General features: G+C 39.5%; 1 protein-coding gene across 6 annotated transcripts; it reads left to right on the top strand.

The window, feature by feature from the left end:
- Positions 1–151: 151 nt before the first annotated feature.
- MTMR6 (myotubularin related protein 6) lies at positions 152–21,758 on the top strand (the record flags this gene model as incomplete). 6 transcript variants are annotated; one of them, XM_079539892.1, is made up of 14 exons in its annotated part: positions 152–175; positions 3,476–3,592; positions 5,735–5,897; positions 7,103–7,200; positions 7,989–8,117; positions 9,134–9,268; positions 10,282–10,414; positions 15,690–15,799; positions 16,281–16,406; positions 17,705–17,754; positions 18,285–18,485; positions 19,155–19,289; positions 19,368–19,494; positions 21,498–21,758. In XM_079539892.1, the coding sequence occupies 14 exons, from the start codon at positions 152–154 to the stop codon at positions 21,756–21,758; spliced, it is 1,809 nt and encodes a 602-aa protein (XP_079396018.1). The 6 variants fall into 6 exon arrangements, with proteins under 6 accessions (XP_079396018.1, XP_079396017.1, XP_079396020.1 ...); XM_079539891.1 differs by having other exon boundaries at positions 7,043–7,200; XM_079539894.1 differs by lacking the exon at positions 7,989–8,117 and having other exon boundaries at positions 7,043–7,200.
- Positions 21,759–23,187: the final 1,429 nt, after the last annotated feature.

Here is a 23,187-nt window from a genome sequence, read left to right as displayed (position 1 = left end):
TGAAGGCACACCGCGCACCCTCCCGCCGCTAGGGGGCGCTGCAAGCAGTTAGGGTAGGCTCCGCCCAGCCCCGCCCCGCCCCGGAAGCGGCAGTAGGTGACGGCCGGCTCGGCCCGGCGGCAGCACGCACTGCGTTCAGCTCAGGGCCGTCATGGAGCACATCCGCACCACCAAGGTACTACCCGGTACCGCGGGAGGGGTGACGGTGCTGCTGGTGTTGGGATAGTCGCCTGTGGGAGGTACCGGGGCTCGTTCAGGCCCATCGTGTCCCTCCCTCGCCGATGTGTGAGGGCGTCGGTGCCTCCTCCGCAGCTCTTACCTCCATCCATCTCTCCCTCCCTCCCTCCCTCCTTCTTCGCCCGCCTTTGGGGCGCTTAGTGCTGCTGGGCCTCTCGGTCGGGCCGCTGTGAGGGTCGCAGCTTCCCGCTGTGGGCTCCCGGGCTGAGCTGTCCTTTTTATGAGGCTCCTTTTGTTTCTATTTTTATCCTTTTGCTCCCCTTTATAATAATACATAGTATAAATCCGTATGTATAGTCTGAGCTCTTTCCGAGTCATAGCTTAGCAGTGTTTTGTTTTCTTTTTTACTGCTAAGTCTGCTGTGAGGACCGCCTTTTTTCTCTGTGGTGCTTCGGGGCTTGCTAAGCAGGCGGTTTGTAGCCTGGCAGCCTGACTACAGCCTGGGCTCGTAGGGTGTTTCATCACGTTCTCCATATATTTACGTCCAGTAAATTTATAATCACTGCAAGGGAAATGGCTTTTAATTTCGAGGGAATAATACCTGAGTTACTTGATACAAAACGTATGCATCTTATTTCTTTTTATGTATACATACATGCATATATATAAAACTGTAGGATGACCTCTAGCAAGGCTACTGTTCCCCCCCTAATCCACTTTAAAACTATGGGTTTCATGGCTAAAATAACTTGTCTTTTTGATTATAATTGTCATGCTTGCTTAGCTTTGTGTAAGCTAATGGTTTCTTGGATGTCCAGGTGGTTTAAGATACACGCATGCTAACTTGTAATAATTGTGATTGTTTCAGTTACAGGAGGCACAGTTGCTAAAGTCTATGTGCCATACGAGGTCTGTGCATATGTAGGTATGAGCACAAGCCTTGTTGCCCTCCTTTGGACCTGCTCCAGCACCTCCATGTCCTTTCTGTACTGAGGTGCCCAAAACTGAACACAGCACTCGAGGTGAGGCCTCACCAGTGCCGAGTACAGGGGCAGGATGACTTCCCTAGTCCTGCTCACCACACCATTCCTGATCCAAGCCAGGATGCCATTGGCCTTCTTGGCCACCTGGGCACACTGCTGGCTCATATTCAGCCGACTGTCCATCAGTGCACCAAGGTTCCTTTCCATCAGGCAGCTTTCCAGCCACTCCTCCCCACACCTTTAGGGTTACCTGGGTTGTTGTGACCAAAATGCAGGACCCGACACTTGGCCCTACTGAAAGTCATACAGTTTACCTTGGCCCATCGATCCAGTCTATCCAGGTCCCTCAGTAGTGCCTTTCTCCCCTCAGGCAGATCAACGCTCCCCCTCAACTTGGTGTCATCTGCAAACTTACTGAGGGTGCTCTCAATCCCCTCATCAAGGTCGTTAACAAAGATGTTAAATAGAAGCAGCCCCAGTACTGAGCCCTGGGGGGCACTGCTTGTGACTGGGAGAATTTTAGCTTTCCTTTCTCTACTAATTCATCTGTTACATTGAAACAGTTCTGTATTTTTGTCTTCACTCTGTAACACCCAGTCCTAACAAGCTGTGTGGTTATTCTCTTTCACAGGAATTGGGTTATGTTAGCAAGGTATCTGATTATGTGGTATCTGTATCACTGACTTGTTAGTGCTGGTTACTGCCAGAATATTTCTTCTGCTTCCTTAAGCGAACCTTGTTTGCAGATGTGCTAAAACTCTATAGCTATCTTCAGTCTGTTATGAATCCATTCTCTTCAAAACTGAACAAAGGATTTGTGGAGCTTTACAGTTAAAAAAAGCAAACATGTCCCTGAAGCAGGTGTGTGCTTTTTTAGCTGAGTGCCCATTAAATCTGGCTGTCAGGTTTAGCTGAGCATACCATCTATGGAGGCTGTATCTAAAATGCTCTTAAACTGTCTTTAAGTAAAGTATATCTAGAAATTGGCCTTCAGAGTTGGCAGGCTTTAAGGAGTTGGAGTACTTATGCTGTCCTGGCATAACTAGGGAAGAACCATATTGTTACATGGAGAGGAAGAGAACTTTGCACGTTTGGATTCTGTGGGCTTTATCACTGTAACACATCTGGAGCAGTTTCTGTGCGCTTGTCAGTTTGCTGGGGAGCGCAGTGCAGATCTGCAGATAATAATTTCAATGTTTGCACTCTACTGTATTGATTATGGTGCTCTGTATCTAAGCATCAGTACATTGCTGATTGCAGCACAACGTATTTTGAGTTACAGATATATGCAGCTTCCTTTTTTTTTTTTTTTTCGCCTTTCAAATCTAGAATATTGTAGTAGCAAGGGCTGTGAGCTGATGCTTGCATTTCCTGCATCCTCTTGGATGCATTACATGGATTTTTTCTTTAATTTTCAAAAAGAAATTTAGACTTGGCTAGATTGCAATAAATAACTGAACTGGCAATTTTTTTGGTTTTAGTGATTTGCATGTGTTTTTAGTAGATAATTAAGTTTGTACATGTAAATTATGTAAATTGAGACCTGCCTAACATCAATGCTGTAGATGTGAACTTGGATCTGGGTGCTGATCTTGCTGGTTGAAAGCCTTTAGAGCTCTGTGTAGTGTACAAGTGTAGTGCAGCAGCATCAAGCTTTGGGCTCTAAATTGGTGCTAATGAGCCAGTGCTGCCAAGAAATACAGGAATGCATAGAGATAAGCCATTCACCCAGCTCCTTTCTGGAATCATGTAATGGTTGCCTCAAACAAAGCAAATGAGTCACTAAGGTTACCAGCACCAGATAAGATGAAGGGTATTTGAAAATCGCTTTGCTCTGAAACAGTGTTGATGGAATACCAGGAGAAGTGTGTCCTTGGAGGATTCAAACTTGAAGTGTCTTCACTTTAAATAGGAGCATGGTCCCTGCCTTTTTGGGAGATATTTTTCTATTTCTCATAATGTTTGCATTTCTACTTACTTTATCTATTAGGAAAAATTGTTGTTTTTTAGTCTTTTAAAGTTGGGAATGATATAAGCAGTGTTAGAGAAGTCAGGAGAGCATAATTTTTGTAGCTGCGATGAGGGTGCAGCCAGCTGTTTGGAGAAGTGTGTATCTGAGATGAGCTGTTAATGCAGTACTGAGATGTGAACAACAGAAGATGATTAATGTATGAGGTTGCTCCCATAAAATACAGCAATTTCCATGTTTAGAAATTCAGCTTTTTAAAAAAAACCTAACACCCTGATCTCTTTACTAGCAAATAACCACAGCAGCTAAATATTAAGTTCTGCTTTCTGCCACGTTTTTCTTACAGGTAGAGCATGTGAAATTACTGGATAGGTTCAGCACCAGCAATAAGTCTCTGACAGGAACTCTGTACCTTACAGCAACTCACCTGTTATTCATAGATGCAAACCAGAGAGAGACTTGGGTAAGCATAACAAGTGCCCTTGGCTCAGAGGTGTGGGCTTTTCGGGTGCGTTTGTTCTTCTTGAACATTGACTCTGTTTACTAAAATGTTTCTCTGAGTTTAATTATTCCCTATGCTCTTCTTGTTCATGGTACCATAGTAACTTAACAACTTAGGTTGTACTCTTGCATGCTGCTTTTGCAGTTGAAATACATGATGTTGAAAAGTTTTCCGTGTTTTGAAGTTGCTGTTGTTTCTTCTCTATAGCCTTCACTTGTATTCCTGACCAAATGTGTAGTGTGGTGTTTGGTTTTTTTTTACATCTGACTTGCACTGAAGCTCACAGATGGTGCGGGAGATCGTTAGATAACTTGAGCTTGAGGTTTAAAGTTTCTGTATTACCTTTATCATATCAGATCCTGCCTGGGTTAAATGAGACAGCAAAATCCAATGAGTTAGGTTTGGTGATCCTGTGTGCTTTTTCAGAGTGTTGTTCATCTTTAGAATGAAAGAATTCTGAGGGACTGCAGCTCCTTGATGACTGTGACCAACACAGTACAGGCCAAGTACGATAATTCCCACTAGTTTTTCTTCCCAGTTCCCTGGTGGCACGTGTGTGCATCAAGTTCTGGCTTCCACTGTAGCACAGCTACCTGAGGTCATTGCCTTCCAGTCTGTGCTTCTCCAGGATAAAATCTCATTTCCCTGGGCATGCTCTGCAGTTTTTTCTGCAAGTGGAATTTCTAGCACCTAGGCAGACAGGTGTTATCTGGTGTTTTCAAGACAAAAAAAATAGTTTTTTCAGTGATATTTTCTTGGATACAGGGTACAATTTTGTGTAGTATTACTATTAATTGTTATCCTTTGATGAAAGGAGATGGTGGGGAGAACTTCAGAAGCCTTGTTTGTGCCTGCTTGTGCACGGCTTTAAAGGTCTTACTTCAGTGATATTAAACCTGTACTTTGAATATTGCATTTATGCAATGATAATGCAACTATCAAGTATAATCATAATGATGTCTCTCTTCAGAGTATATTCTTTTTATAAATGCGTAATTGGCAGCATAGTTTTCAGATAACTAATTCTGATCAATATTTATGAGGAGAAGATGATTGCTTTGTGAAGTAACTGAAAAGCTGTTGAGAAGGTCTTGTTCAGTTGAGGCAATTATCTGTGGCTTTCTTCCCAGGATTGTGCAGTCATTACTTTCTCATTTCCCAGACTTTCTGTGGATTTAGCACAGATCCCATCCCTGTGACAGTCTTTTGCAAAAGCAGTTGACAGTCACTTAGATAAGACTGTCATGTCTACAAAAACGCAATGGATAATCATAGAATCATGGAATGGCCTGGGTTGAAAAGGACCACAATGATCATCAAGTTTCAACCCCCTGCTATATGCAGGGTCGCCAACCAGCAGACCAGGCTGCCCAGAGCCACATCCAGCCTGGCCTTGAATGCCTGCAGGGATGGGGCATCCACAGCCTCCTTGGGCAATAGTACAGTGATAGGGCAATAACAGTGCAATAGTAGTGCAATAATAGTACAGGAGAGGTTTCTCTTGTCCCTGTCAGTGATTTGAAATCATACTCCTGGCTTGAATGTTAGAAAGCTGATGTAAGTAGATGACTGATGCACAAAATATTAAATGTTAACTGCACCAACAGGCAAACAATGCTAAATATTGTAATTCTAAAGTTTTCACTATCTTCCATATGTTGCTACTTTCTCTGACTTATTTCACAATTCCGTGAAGCACAAGGAAGTACGTTCCTCTAGATCTATTAAAATATACCAAGGAAGTCAAACAACTTGTATCCAATTAGGTGAGGTCCAAATGAGCTGTTCAGTTAGCAGAGCTGTAGAAATTACTCCCGTGGAGTTCTACTTCTTGATTTCTGTGTTTAGAAGGATATGTATTATGTCTTTGTTTTGTTTGTTTTTGTATTTTAATATAAGGTGACACTTCAAAATATGAGGAAAGAATGCCAGAATTGGGTTCATTCTTCTAAATATATTTTTTATATAACTGTAACGTTGACAAATCTAATTAAAATCCATATTCAGCCGAGTTTAATCTCTCTTATCTCTGATCTTGAATACACTATGCTGTTCTCATTTTTCACCAGCAAGCTTAACACTGTGAGCTCTTATATGCCCTAGATATTACATCATCACATTGCTGCAGTGGAAAAGCTTCCCTTGACTACTTCTGGCTGCCCCCTTGTCATCCAATGTAAGAACTTCAGAATAGTCCACTTTGTTGTTCCCAGAGAGAGAGATTGTCATGACATCTATAACTCCTTACTGCAGCTGTCAAAAACAGGTGAGGCTTCTAACTGCAAAAGACTTTGTGAAATGTGCCTGGGTAGTAAGTTGATGAGAAAAATTCCATGTGTGGGTTTTGTTTTTGAGAAATGTGTACTAAAAAAGTTCAATATGTAAAATGTTATTAATGAAGTATTGATCTGTACACAAACTCAGAAGCTGCTGTGTTGTCTGGCATTTGTAGCTCCCTGATGTTGTCCAGTAGAATGCAGCATTCCTGTAGATTCTGCATTTCAAGTGTTATCATTAATTATGAATATAAACACATATAGTCTCTTTAAGTTGATGTGTTCCATAGGTTAAATGCTACTAAAGAAGTATTAATGTTACTGATTTAATGCAACTTTAAAAAGCTGAAGTTTTGATGCTAAAATAACAGTATCAATTAGTTTTAAGAGTCTCCTGTCACTTAGTGCGGCCTTCTGCACTTCTAAGTATTTAGAACAATGTAAAGTTGTGTCATACATGAGTGGTGTGTAAGAGAAATGTTAGAAAATATTTTTGAAAGCTTTCTCAGTTTAAAGAGAACTTTAACATTGCTTTTAATGTTCAGTAGATTTATTTGCTTTTTCACCTCTAAAGATGATGTCTGCTCTTCCAGCTTGCGTGAAGCTTTTTCTAATAATAAGCTGTTTTATTAGTCTTCATTCTTTGCCCATTGGTGTGACTTCACAAATGTCCCTACTGAAATAAAGCCTGTTCTTCCAGGACGGTTTGTATAACCTACCTGTGACTGGCATTGTCTGTTAACTGTACAGATGTTGCAGAACAAATATCTTAGAAGTGCCAAATATCTATTAACTCTAACGTCTGAGAATCATGAAGCCTGAAATTTGATGCTTTTAAACTAAAAGAGGGGAAATACTGGGTATTAGGGTGAAATTCTTCATTATGAGGATGGTGAGGCACGGGCTGCCCAGAGAGGCTCTGAAAGTGTTGGGTGGTGACCCCAGGCAGTGTGATTGAGTGGGAGGTGTTCCTGCCTGCATCAGGGGGTTGGGACTGGAGAGGTTTAAGGTTCCTTCCAATCCAGATCATTCTTTGATTCTTCTTCAATTCACGCTTTGTCAACGGCGTTACCATTTTTACCCCCCATTTTTGGGGACAGCTCATTACACAATCTTATTTTTCTTCACCTTTTAGCAAAATATGAAGATCTGTATGCCTTCTCCTATAATCCAAAGCAAAATGAATCTGAGCAAGCCAAAGGCTGGCAGCTTATTGATCTAGCAGAAGAATATAAGAGAATGGGAGTGCCAAATGATTACTGGCAGTTGTCCGATGCAAATCGTGATTATAAGGTAAGGGTTGTAGTGGAAAAAATATTCTGCTGTCTGTTTTGTGCTTTATTCTCTGGCTCTGGTCCAATAGAAGGCACTCTAATTCTATGAATTCACTTGGCTTGCAGTACAAGCAAGGAACTTCCAGGTGGAAAGAGTTTATTCCTTAATCAGTAATCACTCTCACAACTCACAGTTTACTGTGTAGTCAGTCTCACAACTCAAGTTTATTTTAAAAGGCCTCACTCAGAGTATGTGTGCATGGATGCATATGTTCTTTGGAATTGTTTGTGTAGACTTAATTGTTTGAAGTCCAGCCCCAGTGATTCAGGTGCTCTGCAGTTTTGCTCTCCGCTCTTAACTGAGAGAGGGACTCTAGGATCTGCAGTGCTGGATGTGGTAGATGATGGCTCTGGTGGAACAGCTGCTTCCCAGAATAGATTTTGCCTTTCTCTGTAGTCTGCAACTTTAAAAAATGATGGGAATAGCTTCTATAACTTATTTGAAACACATTCTCAACAGTTCTACCAAAAAATTGTATTCTTAAGGTGAATGCCGATATAGCAATGCTTTCCAGCAGTGATTTGTTGTCAATTTGACCTTACTTTATACCTTTTTGGCTAGATTTTTCTCTTCAGAGAGGCTTGCATGTATATAGAGAAACTATGTTGGAGTTTTCCTTTAACTGCTCACAAAACTGGGTGCAACTAAACTAGTGTAGGACTTTGTACCTAGTTAGAGATCTGTGCTTATATATATGTGTGTGTGTGTGTGTGTGTGTGTGTTTCAAACGTACCTGTATCTTTCAGATCTGTGAAACCTATCCTAGAGAACTTTATGTTCCCAGAACTGCAAGCAAACCCATAATCGTTGGTAGCTCCAAGTTCAGAAGCAAAGGAAGATTCCCAGTGTTGTCCTACTATCATAAAGATAAAAAGGTATGGCCTGTTTTCTTAATACAAGTGGTCTGAAAAGTATTTCTCAACATTTGCTGGTAGTTCAGGGTAAGTGAGCAAGTAAGTAGACTGACTTGAATTAGAACAGTATAACTCATGATAACCTTAAGTAGGGCTGACATCAGTAGCGTCTAACAAGATGCTGAATTAAGCTAAGCCAGTTTAACAGAAATCCTTCAGTAATCAGTTGAATCTATTTAAGCTTTCAGAAACTGAACATAAGACCAACTGAAGATAGATTTTTGTCAAGTTCTCGATAAATTGAGAATAAAGTCTGCTTTTTCAAAATAGGCAAGGGGGAAGAAAACCTTCCAAAGAATATAATTTATCCTGTAAGGAGTAATTTGCAAAGAGAAAAGTGAGCTAGGGAGTGAAAAGTAAGGTTTTTTTGCAAGATTGAGTAGACAGAGGTACGAAGCAACTTCTGCTTGTCTGTAGATAGGTGTATCTTTGAAGGGAGAGCAGGATTTTCACCTTGGTGAGTGGAAGAATTTTTGAATGATAAATACTGAATTAGTGGATATGTCTGAAGATGATTACTAATTGGAAAATGTGCCTAATACCCTCACAAGGGCAATAGATTGTCAAAAGTGAGGTGGTGGGAACTACGTCAGACTGTAACATATACTTGCAACAGTAAAACCATACATAAAGTAGTAAAACTAACTGTCATTTTTCATATCAAGAGAAATTTGCTTTATTGAGATACTGATGTGCTTCTTTCTAATTTCTTAGCCTATACTTATTGAATTTTTGCAGTTGAAGTTCATTAAGTAAACCAGTACCTTGCCCCTGTGGGTAGGTCTGGAAAAAATGTTTTGATAAAACTTTAGGTTTAAATTGTAGGCTGTATCTGTTTTAAAATCTGCAGGTTGAAATACCTATCAGTATGGTTATCTGCCAAATAAAATTGTTTAGAGTCTTCTTGAACTCATGGGAAGTGTTTTCAACTACTGATATTAAACTGATGTTAACCTATTGTTTGTTTCCTCTTGTAGGCTGCAATCTGCAGATGCAGCCAACCTCTCTCAGGCTTCAGTGCCAGGTGCCTGGAAGATGAACACATGTTGCAAGCAATCAGTAAAGCAAATCCTTCAAATCGTTACATGTATGTTATGGACACCAGGCCAAAGGTATGTAGGGCTACAGAACAGCCTCTCTTCCTGCATGTTAGAGGAGTACTGAGATAACTCTTAATCCTTCCAAGTTACACATTAAATATGACTATATTGGCTATTCCTTAAAGGTAAGGATGAGCATCAATATTCCAGTGATTAAGCACTTGCCTTCCTAAATAAGTCAAAACACATGTATGTGATCAAGTTGATGGTTGGACTTGAACTTGAAGGTCTTCCACATAGAATCATTTCACCTGGAGGTCCCTCAGAAAGTAATGCTTCCTATTTATTTCCATGGGAACTACAACAGATAGAAAGAGAATAACAACACTCACCTACAAAACTATTCTTCAGTTAGGCACCACCATTACCTATGCATTTTTGCTGGTGATAAACAAGAGCCTGCATGCTGCACTTATCTAAAAATAAAAAATCTGCATGGCTATCCAGAATGTGTCTTGCTTCTCACACTGTTACCACTGCTGAAATGTGCCACATACCACCTCACTGTACTCACATCCACTATTTGGTCTCCAGAAATGCTCAGCAAATATCAGTGAGTGCATTTTTTTCCATGTGGAGAAATTCAGTAGCACACCTTTGCTTCGTACGCACTTCCATGTCAGGCACCGTTTTGTCAACCTGCCCCTCTGCTGCCACCTGTGACACAGCAGTAACATATAACAGAGTGTTGGTGGGAATGTTTAGCCTCTACTGCCATACAACTGACATCTGCCTCTGATGTCGTGGGCCAACATAATAAAATAGGAGGGAGAATAAAATAGGAGGAGAGAATAGGAAAATCTCAAAAGCGTTGTTCAGACGTGTCACTTTGAATGTAGATTTACTTTCTGTGTACTACACTTTTCTTGTACTTAAATGTTTAACAAACTGTTAGTTTTTTATGATTCATGGTATGTGCTCTAGTGTGTTTTTTACCCAGTGTATTCCACTGTAATTGCATAATCTTAGATCCTAATTCGACATTTTGAGTGCTGACTTTCAATACTTCAATTTTGTTTTCTTAGCTTAATGCGATGGCAAACAGAGCTGCTGGGAAGGGCTATGAAAATGAAGACAACTATTCTAACATTAGGTTCCAGTTTGTTGGAATTGAAAATATTCATGTGATGAGGTCCAGCTTACAAAAACTTCTGGAAGGTATGTTCTAACTGTACTATAACAGCATTTATGAAAATAAAATCAGTTTTCTTCTGATATACTTAACAATAGCTTAAACTGTATTGAGATTTCAGCATTCTTATCCAAGCTTCACGTTTAGCACCAGCTGACTGTGTTCTGTTCTGTAGTGTGCTACCTTAAGCCCTTACTGTTAAACTGTAAACACAGTGAATGATTTTACTTTGAAGGAAGAACTGAGTGGCACCTATGTTGAGTGAACTTAATTACTGTGTCAGTGACTTATGGGAAAGACTTCTCTTTTCTGAGTATACATGTGTATGTACGTAGAGGTATGTGAATATGTATGTAATAAAATGGTTTGTGTATATACGTGCATCTTTCTTTATGGAACACTAATAGTTCAAGGGACTTACTTGTGCAGAACTCAGAGTAACTATGGTTTGTACAAAACTTGAACTCTTTGTCTTGGCAAACCACTTCTATGCTTGTAGATGCATCTTACAGAATGTTTGGTAGAAGGGAATGGAGGGGAGTGGAAAACAAGTGACCCAGTTCACAGTATGGTGAAAGCAGTGAGGCAGAAATCTATGTTAATGCTATTTTTCTAATTAGTTTCCTTAATGTTTTACTAAGGTAATCAGCTGAAAACAAATCTAAGACACTTGGTGGAATATTAATGCTGTAATTAGAGTACAGTGGCAGAAATCAGACGTACAAGCGTGACTAATAGTGTGCGTATATATAAGCACTTCCCTTCTAGAATTATCCTTGTATTTCCAGATGGGGAAGGCTTACACTTGTCTCTCTTAGTGAAGATGTTCTGGCTATTTTGGTCAAGAAATTTTACAGGCCAGTGGTGTGGCCTTTCTTCATTTTCATCGAGCCTGTATCTACTGCTAACCTATTTCTCAGGCATTCTATGTGAAATATTACTTGAGCTTTGATTATGTATTTTTGTGGTTATTCCTGCGTACACTTTATTGAAGGGAAAGATGAGCAGTATGAGCCTGAACTTCAATTTTTTTGGAAGTATGGGGTAATCCTTATTTCTTGCAAATCTCTTCAGTTCCAGAGAACTAGCTCATAAATGTTGGTTTATTTTAAGGTACTGCTCCTCCATAATGAAGTGATATGAGCATATGCCTCACAGTAAAGCTTTAGACTTTGTTTTCACTTGATGTAGCATCCTAGCAACAGATCCTTACGATATATTTTTCTTTAATAATACATTTCCACAAGGATGGAATATTTTTTGCATTTGAACTTGTGTGAAGAATTGGTTTCTGTAAATTGAACAACAACAACAAAATGTCTCAACAGTTGTGCAGTTGTTCTCTAATTCAGGATTTGGGGTAAATGGACACAGTTGTTCCAGCTCTGTTCAGCTGGTCTGTAAGTAGATGTTTTTTTTTTAGATTGTCATTGTGGATTCCTCCATCTGTTTTTGTTGCCAAACAAACTTTGCAGTAAGAGCTTGCTTGCTTTTGAATGTTGCTATCTTTGTCCCTTCAGGCTTTCTTTGAGATCCACTAGATCTGAAGGAGAGGGATTGTTGAAGTGAGGTGTTTCCAGATTTTAGAAAGCCCTACATAACAGCAGTAAGACAAATGACTGGAAATCTATGATCTCTTGGATTGTTTAATCTAACTGCTGCTGTTCTCTGAATACATTAAACTCTACTTTTTATGTAGGAGCAGTAGAGGCAAAATACTTCCTGGTAGCTTTTTGTTACTGGTATTTGTACCAAGTTCCTGTCCAGAGAGTTTTAATCCGAATTGCACCATGAATCTTCTCAACTAAGTCTTGTTGACTTTCAAGGGTGTCTGTTAGTAGCTTCTTTCAATAGGGAAATTTAAAACCTGAAGCTGTTTAAGATGATGGAGTGGCTGTCCTGGATTTCCTCTACACTTTCAAGTGCTGTTCCTAAGGCAAAGATACTATTACTGGTTACCTCTTGGAATACTGGAAAGGGAAGAGAAGAGGGGAATGGAATTATGTCTTTCAGGGAAAATATGAAATATGCATCTTTAGTGGCAGGAAGGACTTTGAAAACTTAGAGAGGCATGCAGTAAGTAACCTTATAGACCTCTGTAGAAATAGGGTGTTAGTAAGGTGATCTGGAAGGAAATGCTGTGAGAGATTCATAACTTCGAATGAGGAAGGCACCATTTAACTTCTGTGTTTGGGCTTTCTTCTAGATACGCTGAACTGAATGTTCTCTAATCAACAGTGTGATACCAGTGACCCTATTCTTTCAGGTCTTTCTAACTGGGACTGTACTCGGTTTTATTTATAACAAACAACTGTTCTGCTTTCAGCGTGTTTCTGATCCTAAGCTCTTTGTCTGCCTGACTTCCTTCATAATCTAGTGAAAGGGTTGTGAAGACGTTTGCTTGCAAGTGGAATGTAAGACAGCATCTTTGACAACATCATTCTCTAATGGAGCATGTTAGGGGGCTTTTCAGTCTGTTTTTCTGATTCAGCTGCTGCTTTAAAGGTCCTCTATACAGTGGAACAAGCTCCTCTAAGATAGCCATCTGAAGTGTGGACTTAAGACTGTGATGACTGCTCTCCCAATGGGCAGACAGTCTATCTCTGCAACACTGATTGAAGATTCTTTGCATAGACGATATTTGTGTCTGTGCTGTTCTATTAAACAAAACATTGACCTTTGCATATTCATTTGAAAATATACTATTGCACGCCTGAGAAGTTTGCATGCAGATAAGCAAAAAGGCATTAAGTTTTCTGCATTAACAGCTCAGTTCATATGTTTGGAGGGAAAGTAATAGCTTCTGTGATCTGCTGCATATATGTTGATGGTGGTGGAAGTGTATTAAGCAAGTGTTTTGAAAGTTACATGGAGTGTTGTGGGGTGGTTCTTTGCTAAAAAATGTCCTATCTTAATTTACCGTGCTTCAGCCACCAGGTTCTGACTGCAGGATCCAGTCAACTTGTGATGCCACTGCAGCCTGAGTGTAAGGACAAACGTGTAATGGAACAAAGTAGTCCCTTGGGCCCATATGCCTGCAGGGCATGTCTTTATGATGGGATCCCTATAGCCAAAATTGTCTTACAGAATAGTTATTGTGGAGTAGGTAAACTACTTAATGGTGCCGAAAACAATCTTTTACTCTTTTGGGAAGCTTAAGGGAGTGGAAATGATTGTTTAGCACAAAGTCCTTAATGCAGTTTCTTTGTTTCACCCCTTAGTAATATAAAATGTCTGTGTTAATCTACAAAAATAGGAAATTAATTATTGGTTCTTTGCGTATGTTTTTTGTTTTTGTTTTTGCCTTGAGTTATGAAACGATAGGAGTTTGGAAACACAAGATACCAGACAAAGTATTTTTTCCAAACTGAAAATGCTGATCAAAAGCTTGTTTTGACAGAAATATCTGGGTGAAAGGAAATTGAGGGCTGGATACCTCTTTATTTTGTTCCTAACAGCTTAAGGCTTTAAGCCTTAAGCTGCAGGATGTAGGGGTGTGAAGTCATGAATAATGCCTGCAGGTATTGCTTTCTCTGTCCAGTCTGTTCCTTGCAGATGTTTGGCTTTCTAGATTTTTGGGGGGACGTTTTTACTTTATCCCGGAGTGGTGGAGCTACTTATGTGCTGTTGTGGTTTAACAGATATGTATAAACACAGGTAGAGAGAGTTTTTCACAAACTGTTAGTGTCAGCAACTTGGAAGTATCTGGTAGTTCTCCGATTGCTCCGCTGTTATGTGGGTGATTTTTCTGAAGCAAAACTTTTGCCTAATTATACTACTTTATTTTTTCAAAGACCACAGAAAACTGAGATGCTTTTTCCTGATTTTACTGATGTTTATAGGCTGCCCCTTAAAATTAGGTCTTGTATCCAGGAGCATACCAGTGTTCTGTTATTTCACTGTACTGTGCTTTGCTAGCTCTTTTCTTGTAGTTAAGGAAGTCGTGTGGGCTTTAGAAAAGATGCTGCATTACTTGGGAATTTGTTACTACTTGAAAACTTGTCTTTGTTATAACGTTCAGCAGCAGCTGGCATTGAGTCCTCCTGAGCAATAGGGAGTATATCAAAACTTGTGTAACTGAAAGCTAAAAAACATGTGGGTGAATAGAAGCTCCAGAAGGCAGTTTTATTGTTGTTGGGTTGTTTTTGTTTTTGAGATCTTTGTGTTCATTACATCAGATTGCTTGTGTGAACATGGAACTGCGTCACACAGTGACTTGGTGAATTTTGTCCTTGACTTCTCCTGCTGACTCATTTCCTCCCAGTTCAGAGATAAAGGTTATTTTATAACTGCCGTAGAAGTGCCTCCACTACTAACTTTCAGCTACAGTATTGTCTTGTTTTTAATTTGGGATCATAAATAGCTTGGCATAAAATTAGCTTTCCTCTGTCAGGTATTTATGTAGATTTCAATTTCAGGTATTATCTTTAAGTATCACACACAGATAGATGAAGGTGTGTCAGTGGTAAATTCCAATTGTGTTTAGATAATAATGCAACTGTGGTGTTTGAAATCATGTGCTAAAGGGCTAGTAAAAAATCGGTTTCTACATTTGGTAGATGCTCGATGTCCTGAAAGGACTAGGTCATATATCTCATTTCTAAACTGGCAACATCCCTGTGAGAAAATGTCTGGTCTACCTCTGTGCCTCAAGCTGTTACACTGTAGCAGCTTGCCTTTAATTTGAGCTCTTCTCCCTCGTTGGTCTTACTGCTGTGGGATCAAAGTGCGCTGTGGGAGAATGGCGAACATCAGTCAGTATTGTAGTATGTAAGTTCTGGAGGCAGACAAAATCTGCGTGGTTTTTAGTTCATCACTTTCTCCTTGTGTTGCGCTCGCTTTGTTCTTGGCAGACCAGTGAGGGTGATGAAACACATCCTGACTGCTTAAACTGTATCTGCTCTTTGGCTGCGGTTACTCTGTTAGTGCTAGTAATAATGTCTAAGTATTTCTGGGAAGCTCTTATTTGTGTCCCTTTCTGGATAGGATAATGGTTACCAGCTCCCTGCTGGGGTAACCGGTGTATTTGCTTTGAATGGTTCATCAGATACGCATGAAGGTCTTATTCTCATTACTTGTCATTGCTCAATTCTGTGGAGTAGAGTTTTGGATAAAAAAAAACAAAAAACAAAAAACTTTGTACTGCCTTTCTCTTAATCATTTGAGTGGTGGTTTCCTAAAAGAGATGTCAAATCAACTTAGAACACAGAAAAATAATTTCATACTGCTGAATGCACTCTTTCCATTGCAGGATGTTGGAGCTGCAACTGCTTACAGCTTTCTCATCTCATTTTCTTTCAGTCAGTGGCACAAAGGGTTTGTCTGTCAATGACTTCTTGTCTGGTTTGGAGAGTTCTGGATGGCTGCGTCATATCAAAGCTGTTTTGGATGCTGCTGTCTTCCTAGTCAAGGTACTTTGTGTGCTGCTTTTGTTTGAAGGCAGGTTGGCTTGCTATAATATTGTCTAACATATAAAGCCCTGCAAATACTGTTTCTTTTCTTCACAAAGAGGGAATGGTTTGAAATAGCTTTCTTTCTTTGACTGGCGTGCGTTGAAGACCTCAAAGATCATCGAGTTTCAACCCCCTGCTATGTGCAGGGTTGCCAACCACCAGACCAGGCTGCCCAGAGCCACATCCAGAATGCCTCCAGGGATGGAGCATCCACAACCTCCTTGGGCAACCTGTTCCAGTGTGTCACCACCCTCTGTGTGGAAATCTTCCTCCTAATATCTAACCTAATAACTTCTCCCATAATATTTTTCTTGCTGTGTGAAATAAAATAGACAGTGCTGTGAGTTTTGGATAAATACAGCTTTTGTATGTATTTGCTGAGTTATGTCTGAACAATGCAAACAACAGAGCATTCACTAAGGAAACAAATGTCTTGCAGGCAGTAGCGGTTGAGAGCGCCAGTGTGTTAGTGCACTGCTCAGATGGCTGGGATAGGACGTCCCAAGTTTGTTCTCTTGGAGCTCTCTTGTTAGATTCCTATTACAGAACAATCAAGGGGTTCATGGTAAGGAAGCTGTCATATTGTTGAATTGTTCCTTGGTAAATCAAAGAATGTAAAATGTTTGCGTGGAGGTGAAGTGTAACTGAAGTGTAACTTCAGAGTAACTGAAGTGATGTTTGTTTTTTTTTTTTTCTGATTACAAATATAGAATCATTTTTGCAGAATTTGTGTTAGAAATAGTTTACAGTGGGGAAGCACTGTGCGTTTAAAATAACCTAAGAGACTGAAATACAAATAGCAGATTGTTTCAGGCACCCTGCAGAAATGTAACAACTGCCTCTTCGATCTAAAATAACAAAGCACTTACCTATGAAATACAGGGATTCTGAAGTGCTTATGAGATAAATAGACTAAATTTCTAGCAGCTATGCACTTTCATTATTTGTCCCAAATCAATATCACTGAAATCTGAATGACATCCCCTCCGAACAGCAGCATAGAGACCCTGGACATATTTTAGCAACCTGAAGTACTTCATCTTCCTCATGAGAGGAGTGAAGGATTTTAGTGTGGCTATTTAAAACTTCCCAGTAGGAAGATCAGCTGTGTGTTTGACATGGCTTGGTGTCATGGAAGCACTTGAGTTAACACGCAAATTGTGTTCCATGTATTATTTGTGGCAGTTAGCCTGTAATGAATACAAGCCACAAAAGCTGGAGTGAGAAGGAATTGGTGGATGAACTATTTATGGATAGTGGGAATGTCTGTAATCTTTAAGGACCTAATCTAATCATTTATTTTATCTTTAGTCCTCACTTTTGATGTAAAGTTTTGGGAAACCTTCTGCAATGAGGAATCAGTCCTCTGCACTTTTTAGTGCCTGATATTACAACTGGAGTGATAAAACAAGCTAGTGTTGATATTAGCAGTTTTACTGCTATCATGTTAAGATGGTATTGTGTGATTTTATGAAAATCATAGTAGCAGGAGTGCAATACTAAACTTTTTCCCATACGCAGCAGTTAATTTTTTGTAAATTGATAATTTGTTTATGTGACTCCACTTAGGTGTGAAACTGTGTAGTATTCACGTGCTTAAAGTGTGTCTGCTTTAACAGTAGGTTTCTGATTGTCAGCCTGTTCAGCTCTTTTTACTAATTTTAGAAATATGACTTGCACATCTCATGTAGGAAAGAAATATAGGAAATGAAGGAGCTATGAAGTGATACACAATTGCTCCTACTGTGATTAAATTGAGTCAGATTTAAACTACAGTACATTGATAATCTGTTGAAGTTAATTCTGTGGATACAAGACTTAGTAAAATTTTGCATTAGTTGTTTTGTGTTTTTTACCCTCTAGGTCTTGATAGAGAAAGACTGGATTTCTTTCGGGCACAAGTTCTCTGACAGGTAGTTTGCTCTTCTGATGTTCAGGAACGTGTATAGTGAAATGAGTGACAAATATTACAAACAAGAGTGACAGCATTTTGCTCTAATACTTTGGCATGTGTATTAAAGAAAAAAAGGAGAAAACTGCTTGTGCATTTTAAGCTACTGTATTGTTGCTAAAAAACTTGCAGTGAGTAAGCAGTAAGTAGACATTGCACTTTGTGTATTGTTATTTAATTAAATACCTATTGAGTAGCTGTTTTATTGCAGGCATAAGTCACTGTTGCCTTGTTCTTACATGCTTGGATTTGCATTTATCCTTACTTTTGATGATGAAATAACTCTCACTTTTGTAGAAGTTGTGTGTGATCAGGGCAGGTTAAAAACAGAGCTCTTTGTATCATCAGGTGTTGAATTGTCCCAGTTGTCAAAGTGAGGTCTTCAGTCTCCAAACCAAGAGTTGTGTCAAATTAACATGCTGTAGTTAAAAAACCATAGTTGCACTTGTTCTCAGTTGCCAACTCAAACCGGTGCATCTGTTCACGTTCCAGGTGCTGTCAGTTGGATGGTGATCCCAAAGAGATCTCCCCAGTGTTCACTCAGTTTTTAGAGAGTGTGTGGAATCTGACTGAGCAGTTCCCACAGGCCTTTGAGTACAACGAAGCTTTCCTCCTTCAGATCCATGAACATGTCCACTCGTGCCAGTTTGGGAACTTCCTTGGAAACTGCCAAAAGGAACGAGAAGAACTGAAGTAAGCAGATGCATTGTGTCTGCTTGTTTGTTCTGGCAGAATGAGAACTTCTGTGAATCTTCTCTATTGCGCTCTAAATTAAACTGGCAGGATAGGCAGTGATGTTGAAGTGTGGTGAAGAGCAGCAGTGCTTTCCATGCTTTTGCAAGCTGAATGCTTCTTTTGATACAACTGGGAGAAAATCCCTTGCTCATCTTTTGTAGGGGAAGTCAAGGCATCTTTCTCCCTCCTTTTTTCTAAAAATGGGTACGCTTAAGTCGGAAGCATCACCTCATTGCTTCCCCTACTCTGTTTTCAGGCAGCTTTAGAATTGTTTGCCTTTCTGACTGACAGTAATTACTCTTGGAAGTATTGATATGATGTCTCAATGCTTTCAGTTGGAAAACTTCTGGAAAGTTTTCAACATCTCATTTTCGTCTGTAAGTATTTAAAAGGCATTTGTTGCAATGAGGAAAAACTTGCACAGCACTATTTCTTCTATAACTGATACTTTTGTCCAACATTAGCATATGACAGGCATAAGTTCAACTTACAAATTTTGAATTAAAGTACTTTTAATTTTTTCTTTTAACTTATTTAAAGAATAATCGAAGATGGATTTTCTGTGTTGAATAGCTTCTGTTTTTTACTTACAGTCAGTGTCTTGATTTGATCTCTTGTTGCCTTAAGGTTAAAAGAGAAGACATACTCCCTGTGGCCTTTCCTTCTAGATGAACAAAAGAAATATCAGAATCCTCTGTATAAACCAAGTTTTTCTCCGAATCTAACTCTTTTGGAGCCTAATACTGTGTCATTCAATTTCAAGTAAGTTAGAACTACATACTGTACTTTTCTTCAATTTTGTTTATATTACACATAGTTAAAATTGTCTGCTATATGCAGGTTTTGGAGAAATATGTACCATCAGTTTGATCGAAGCATGCATCCCAGGCAGTCTGTGTATGACCTCATCATGGACATGAGTGAACAAAATAAACAACTGGAAGAAGACATTAAACAACTGGAAGCTGTAAGTATTACAGAATAAGTGTATTTACCTGTGATTTGTTCTTCAAATTCATGTATAAAGCCTGTAATAATGCACTAGCTTTTATATGAATGTTGTTATTCTGTGTCCCAGTACTTGTTCTACATAGTTTTGAATTCACCTTCCACTGTATGCTTCTATGCTCTTAAATACATGATATAGTTCTTTGGCAAGGCAAAATAAATTATAAAACTGCTTTACTACCAAAGCAAAGCTGGAGGTGGTGTAGTATAGGTTAAACCTGTGGAACTTACCTCAGATGCCAGGCACTCATCATAGGTGCAGACTGTGGTGATAAACTAAATAGGCTAAAAATGTTTTATTTCGGCAGTAGCTACTAAAACAGGAGGCCCTAATCAGTCCTTCTTTCCTTAACTTGATGTGCAGATGCATAGAACTTTAAGTCACCTTAACTATGGGATTTATACATTGGATTTACTCTTGTCTGCAAGTAAGCATTACACAGAGACAAGGTTTCTGTGACTGTTGGTCTGCTACAGTAAACAGTCAGGGAGGACTGAACAGAACATCTCACCTGATTCTGCTGTGGATTAATGAATGGTGTATAACTGATGCAGTTTTATGCCAGTTAATGAGCGAAACTCCAAAACAATTTCTCTTCAATTCAAAAACATTTCTAATGTACGTGCAGTAGAGTTGTCAGGTCATGGCTTGGACCAATGGATGAGCACCAGGTGAGAAGGTATGGCTAATCCAGGGAGCTCAAGTGCAAGTAAGGCACCTGAGTGACTGGAAGGAGTGGACCCTGGGTCTGCCCCTCCTCACCCTCATTGAAGTTTTAGCAGCCAAGGGAGCAGTACCTCTCTGGATAGAGACAGCATTCCTCTCAAACCATCACCAGTTGTCAGAAGGGGTGAGCTAATTTTTGGTTTTTATCATCTTTTCTCCGTAGTGCTTGTGTCCCAGAAGGAGCTGATTGTTACTGCTGCCTTCTGCTGTGCAGTATGAAATTAGGGTTGTATTTATTTTGGTTGCTTGAAAGGATAACACTTCTATATATTGTGTTGTGTTTGTGGGGAGGAGGGGGATGTTTTTATGAAATTAATTCTACCTAATATAATGAATTCAGGTATCTTAACTAAGACTTGAAATAGAGTTAATTTTATCTATTTAAATTGTGTTATATAATTGATGAATGAAAGTGAAAATTTAAGACGAAGCAGAATGGAAACTTCATTTTTCTAGAATCTTGTTGAAAGGTGTGAACTTCACACAGGCATTTCTCACCTGAATGGATTTAAAATACTTTCATAGACGTTCTGCTGCTATCTCCATCTTCAAAAAAGTTTATGTTAAAGACAGTGAAGTCTTCTGGATTTAGTGTAGGTTGTAATGGAGCATGAAGACATCAATAAGAAGAAAAAAGAACTATTTAAAATTGTCAGTTACCAGTGGGACAGCTTGAATTAAAAAAACAAAACAAAAAAACACCCTGGCCAGATCTTCCCTCTTCTCTTGCTCTGTGCTTTCAGAGTAGGTCTTTCTCTATCTACTTTCTAAGTCTTGTAGGAAGTTTTTAGGAAGAATGTAAGGAAGGATATAAAGGCTTATGACACTGTGTTTTCTCTCTGTGAAAGACTCCTTTTCTGCTGCAAGCTCCTTGCTTGCTGTTAGTATTGAAGCCTCTGTTTGTACTCCAAAATGTATTTCTGTCCTAACAGCAATCAGACAAGGGACAAGCCTGAAAGTATTTCTCCTTCATTATGAGCTAACAAGCAGCTTTCTCTCTTCTGCTCAGCTGCTGTTTGTAAGCATACAGTGCTTGTTGCATCTGTTGTAAACTGTAGAAAAATGCTGGCTTACCCAGTGCTGTAACACTTACCTTGTTACATATCTAGTCCAGGCTGTATTCAGGGTTCTGCAGAAGTTGAGTTGGTGGGCAAAAGTACGTTCATCTGCATTCAAGCCAGAATGTCACCAGCATGTCAGTGGTGCTTACTGTTAGTAACTATTCTCTATTTCAGAAAATAAAGCAGAAGAGAGGGCAGTCAGATGCAGTCCTTCTGAAAGAACGTCAGCACTCTGCTCGTCCTGCACCCGTGATGCTGAAAAGCCCTCCGTGCTTCAAGAAGGACCAGCCTCTGATCCCTTTGAATGATGCTGTAAGAACTATAGAGGGCAGCAACACAGCGGACAATCGCTACAGTGAATTGATGGAAGAGCTTTCCAAAGCTGAGCCCGCTATTGTCAGCCTGGAGTACGGAGTGGCCAGGATGACCTGTTGAAATCTGGCACAGCGCTCCTCTGTCCTAGACTGGCTGAGTTAAAAGACAGATTGTTTTTGAGGATGGGTCTGTGCTGCATGACCAAAACACGATTTGTATATCGACAAGTTTTGTTGATGTAGACTAGAACAGCATGCTAGCTGTCAGGTGTTTGCTGTTCTTTATACGCATATAGAAAAGTGTAGTTGCCTCTATTTCTTTTAAAATACACTTGGTAAGTAGTGACTAAAAATCAAGGAGTGGTATGGTTGGTATGTCTTTGGACTGAAGTCAGTTTGCACTAAACTAAAATAGTAATCTTACTTTATTCAGTATAGGAAAACACAGGTGGTCTTTCACAAATTGATTTTATGTGGGCAAGAAAACTTGAACTTTCTATTTTGAGAACTGAAGCTGTGTGTACGTATACATCACATATGGTAAAATTATGTATATTCTTGCTAAATGCCACCCCATACTATTATTCAGTATATTAAGTGCCAGGGAAAAGCATAATGTATTTCAAATCATAAATTGTTGGCCTTAAACCTGTCAGATCAGTGATACTGGTGTCTGTGACTGCTGCAGTCCGTAACCTGACTCTGTTTACGCTGTATTTGCTCTAAGTGTTCTTTCCTTAAAACAGGATTGAGCATAGGGAATGAAGCATGCCTAAGCTGGCGTAGCCTTTTCAGCGAATAGCTATATGAATGTAAATTTATTACTGAATATTGTTCTTTCTTACAGCTCCTCCATTGTTTAAAATATAGATTGGCCTGATATTGTTCTCTTGCAGCTCAGTGGGTTGACCATAATTGAAGCTACAGGTCATGTATTTGATCTTGAATGTTTTGATTTGTAGCAAGTACTTAAATGTAGAAGAGAGAGAGTAAAACACGTCAGGAGAAAGCTTGGCCAGTGTCTGAATGAAACTGGACTATTCAGATTGTTTAACTGTGCGCTGTGCAGTTGTCCAAGTTCTGGGAATGGAAGCAAGAATCTTGGAATTGTAGTGAATTAGCACTGCTCCCGAGTGCAAAAAAGCTTCTATTTGGGCGTCTGAAGCTCATGAGAAACTGAGTGCCTCGTACTGAACCTTTCTTTAAGAGAAAACTTTAGTTATTAGGCTCCCTCTTTCCTTGTGAAAACCTGTCCAACCTGTGCATTTTTAAGCAATTTCAGTAGTCTGGAGATACGTAGTTAGGCAAACTTCATCTAGCAGAATATAGTAGACTTCCTGACATGTAAGAGGGAGGGCGGAAAAAAAATAAAGGAAAATCTGTGGTGTGTAAACTTAACTCTGTATGCAGCCTTTTAGTAAGGGAGAAGGTTTCTGTCAGTTTCTAGCTCATGATTGGTTTTCTGAGCAGGTAACAGAGCAAAGAAGTACAAGTCAGTGCCCAGATCTTTAGTGGATTTTACAGAGAATACTTTGGGTATTAAGATCCTT

Source organism: Tetrao urogallus (assembly GCF_951394365.1).
Source record: "Tetrao urogallus genome assembly, chromosome: 1".
NCBI lineage: Eukaryota > Metazoa > Chordata > Aves > Galliformes > Phasianidae > Tetrao > Tetrao urogallus.
This window is presented reverse-complemented; position numbering and strand designations above follow the sequence as displayed.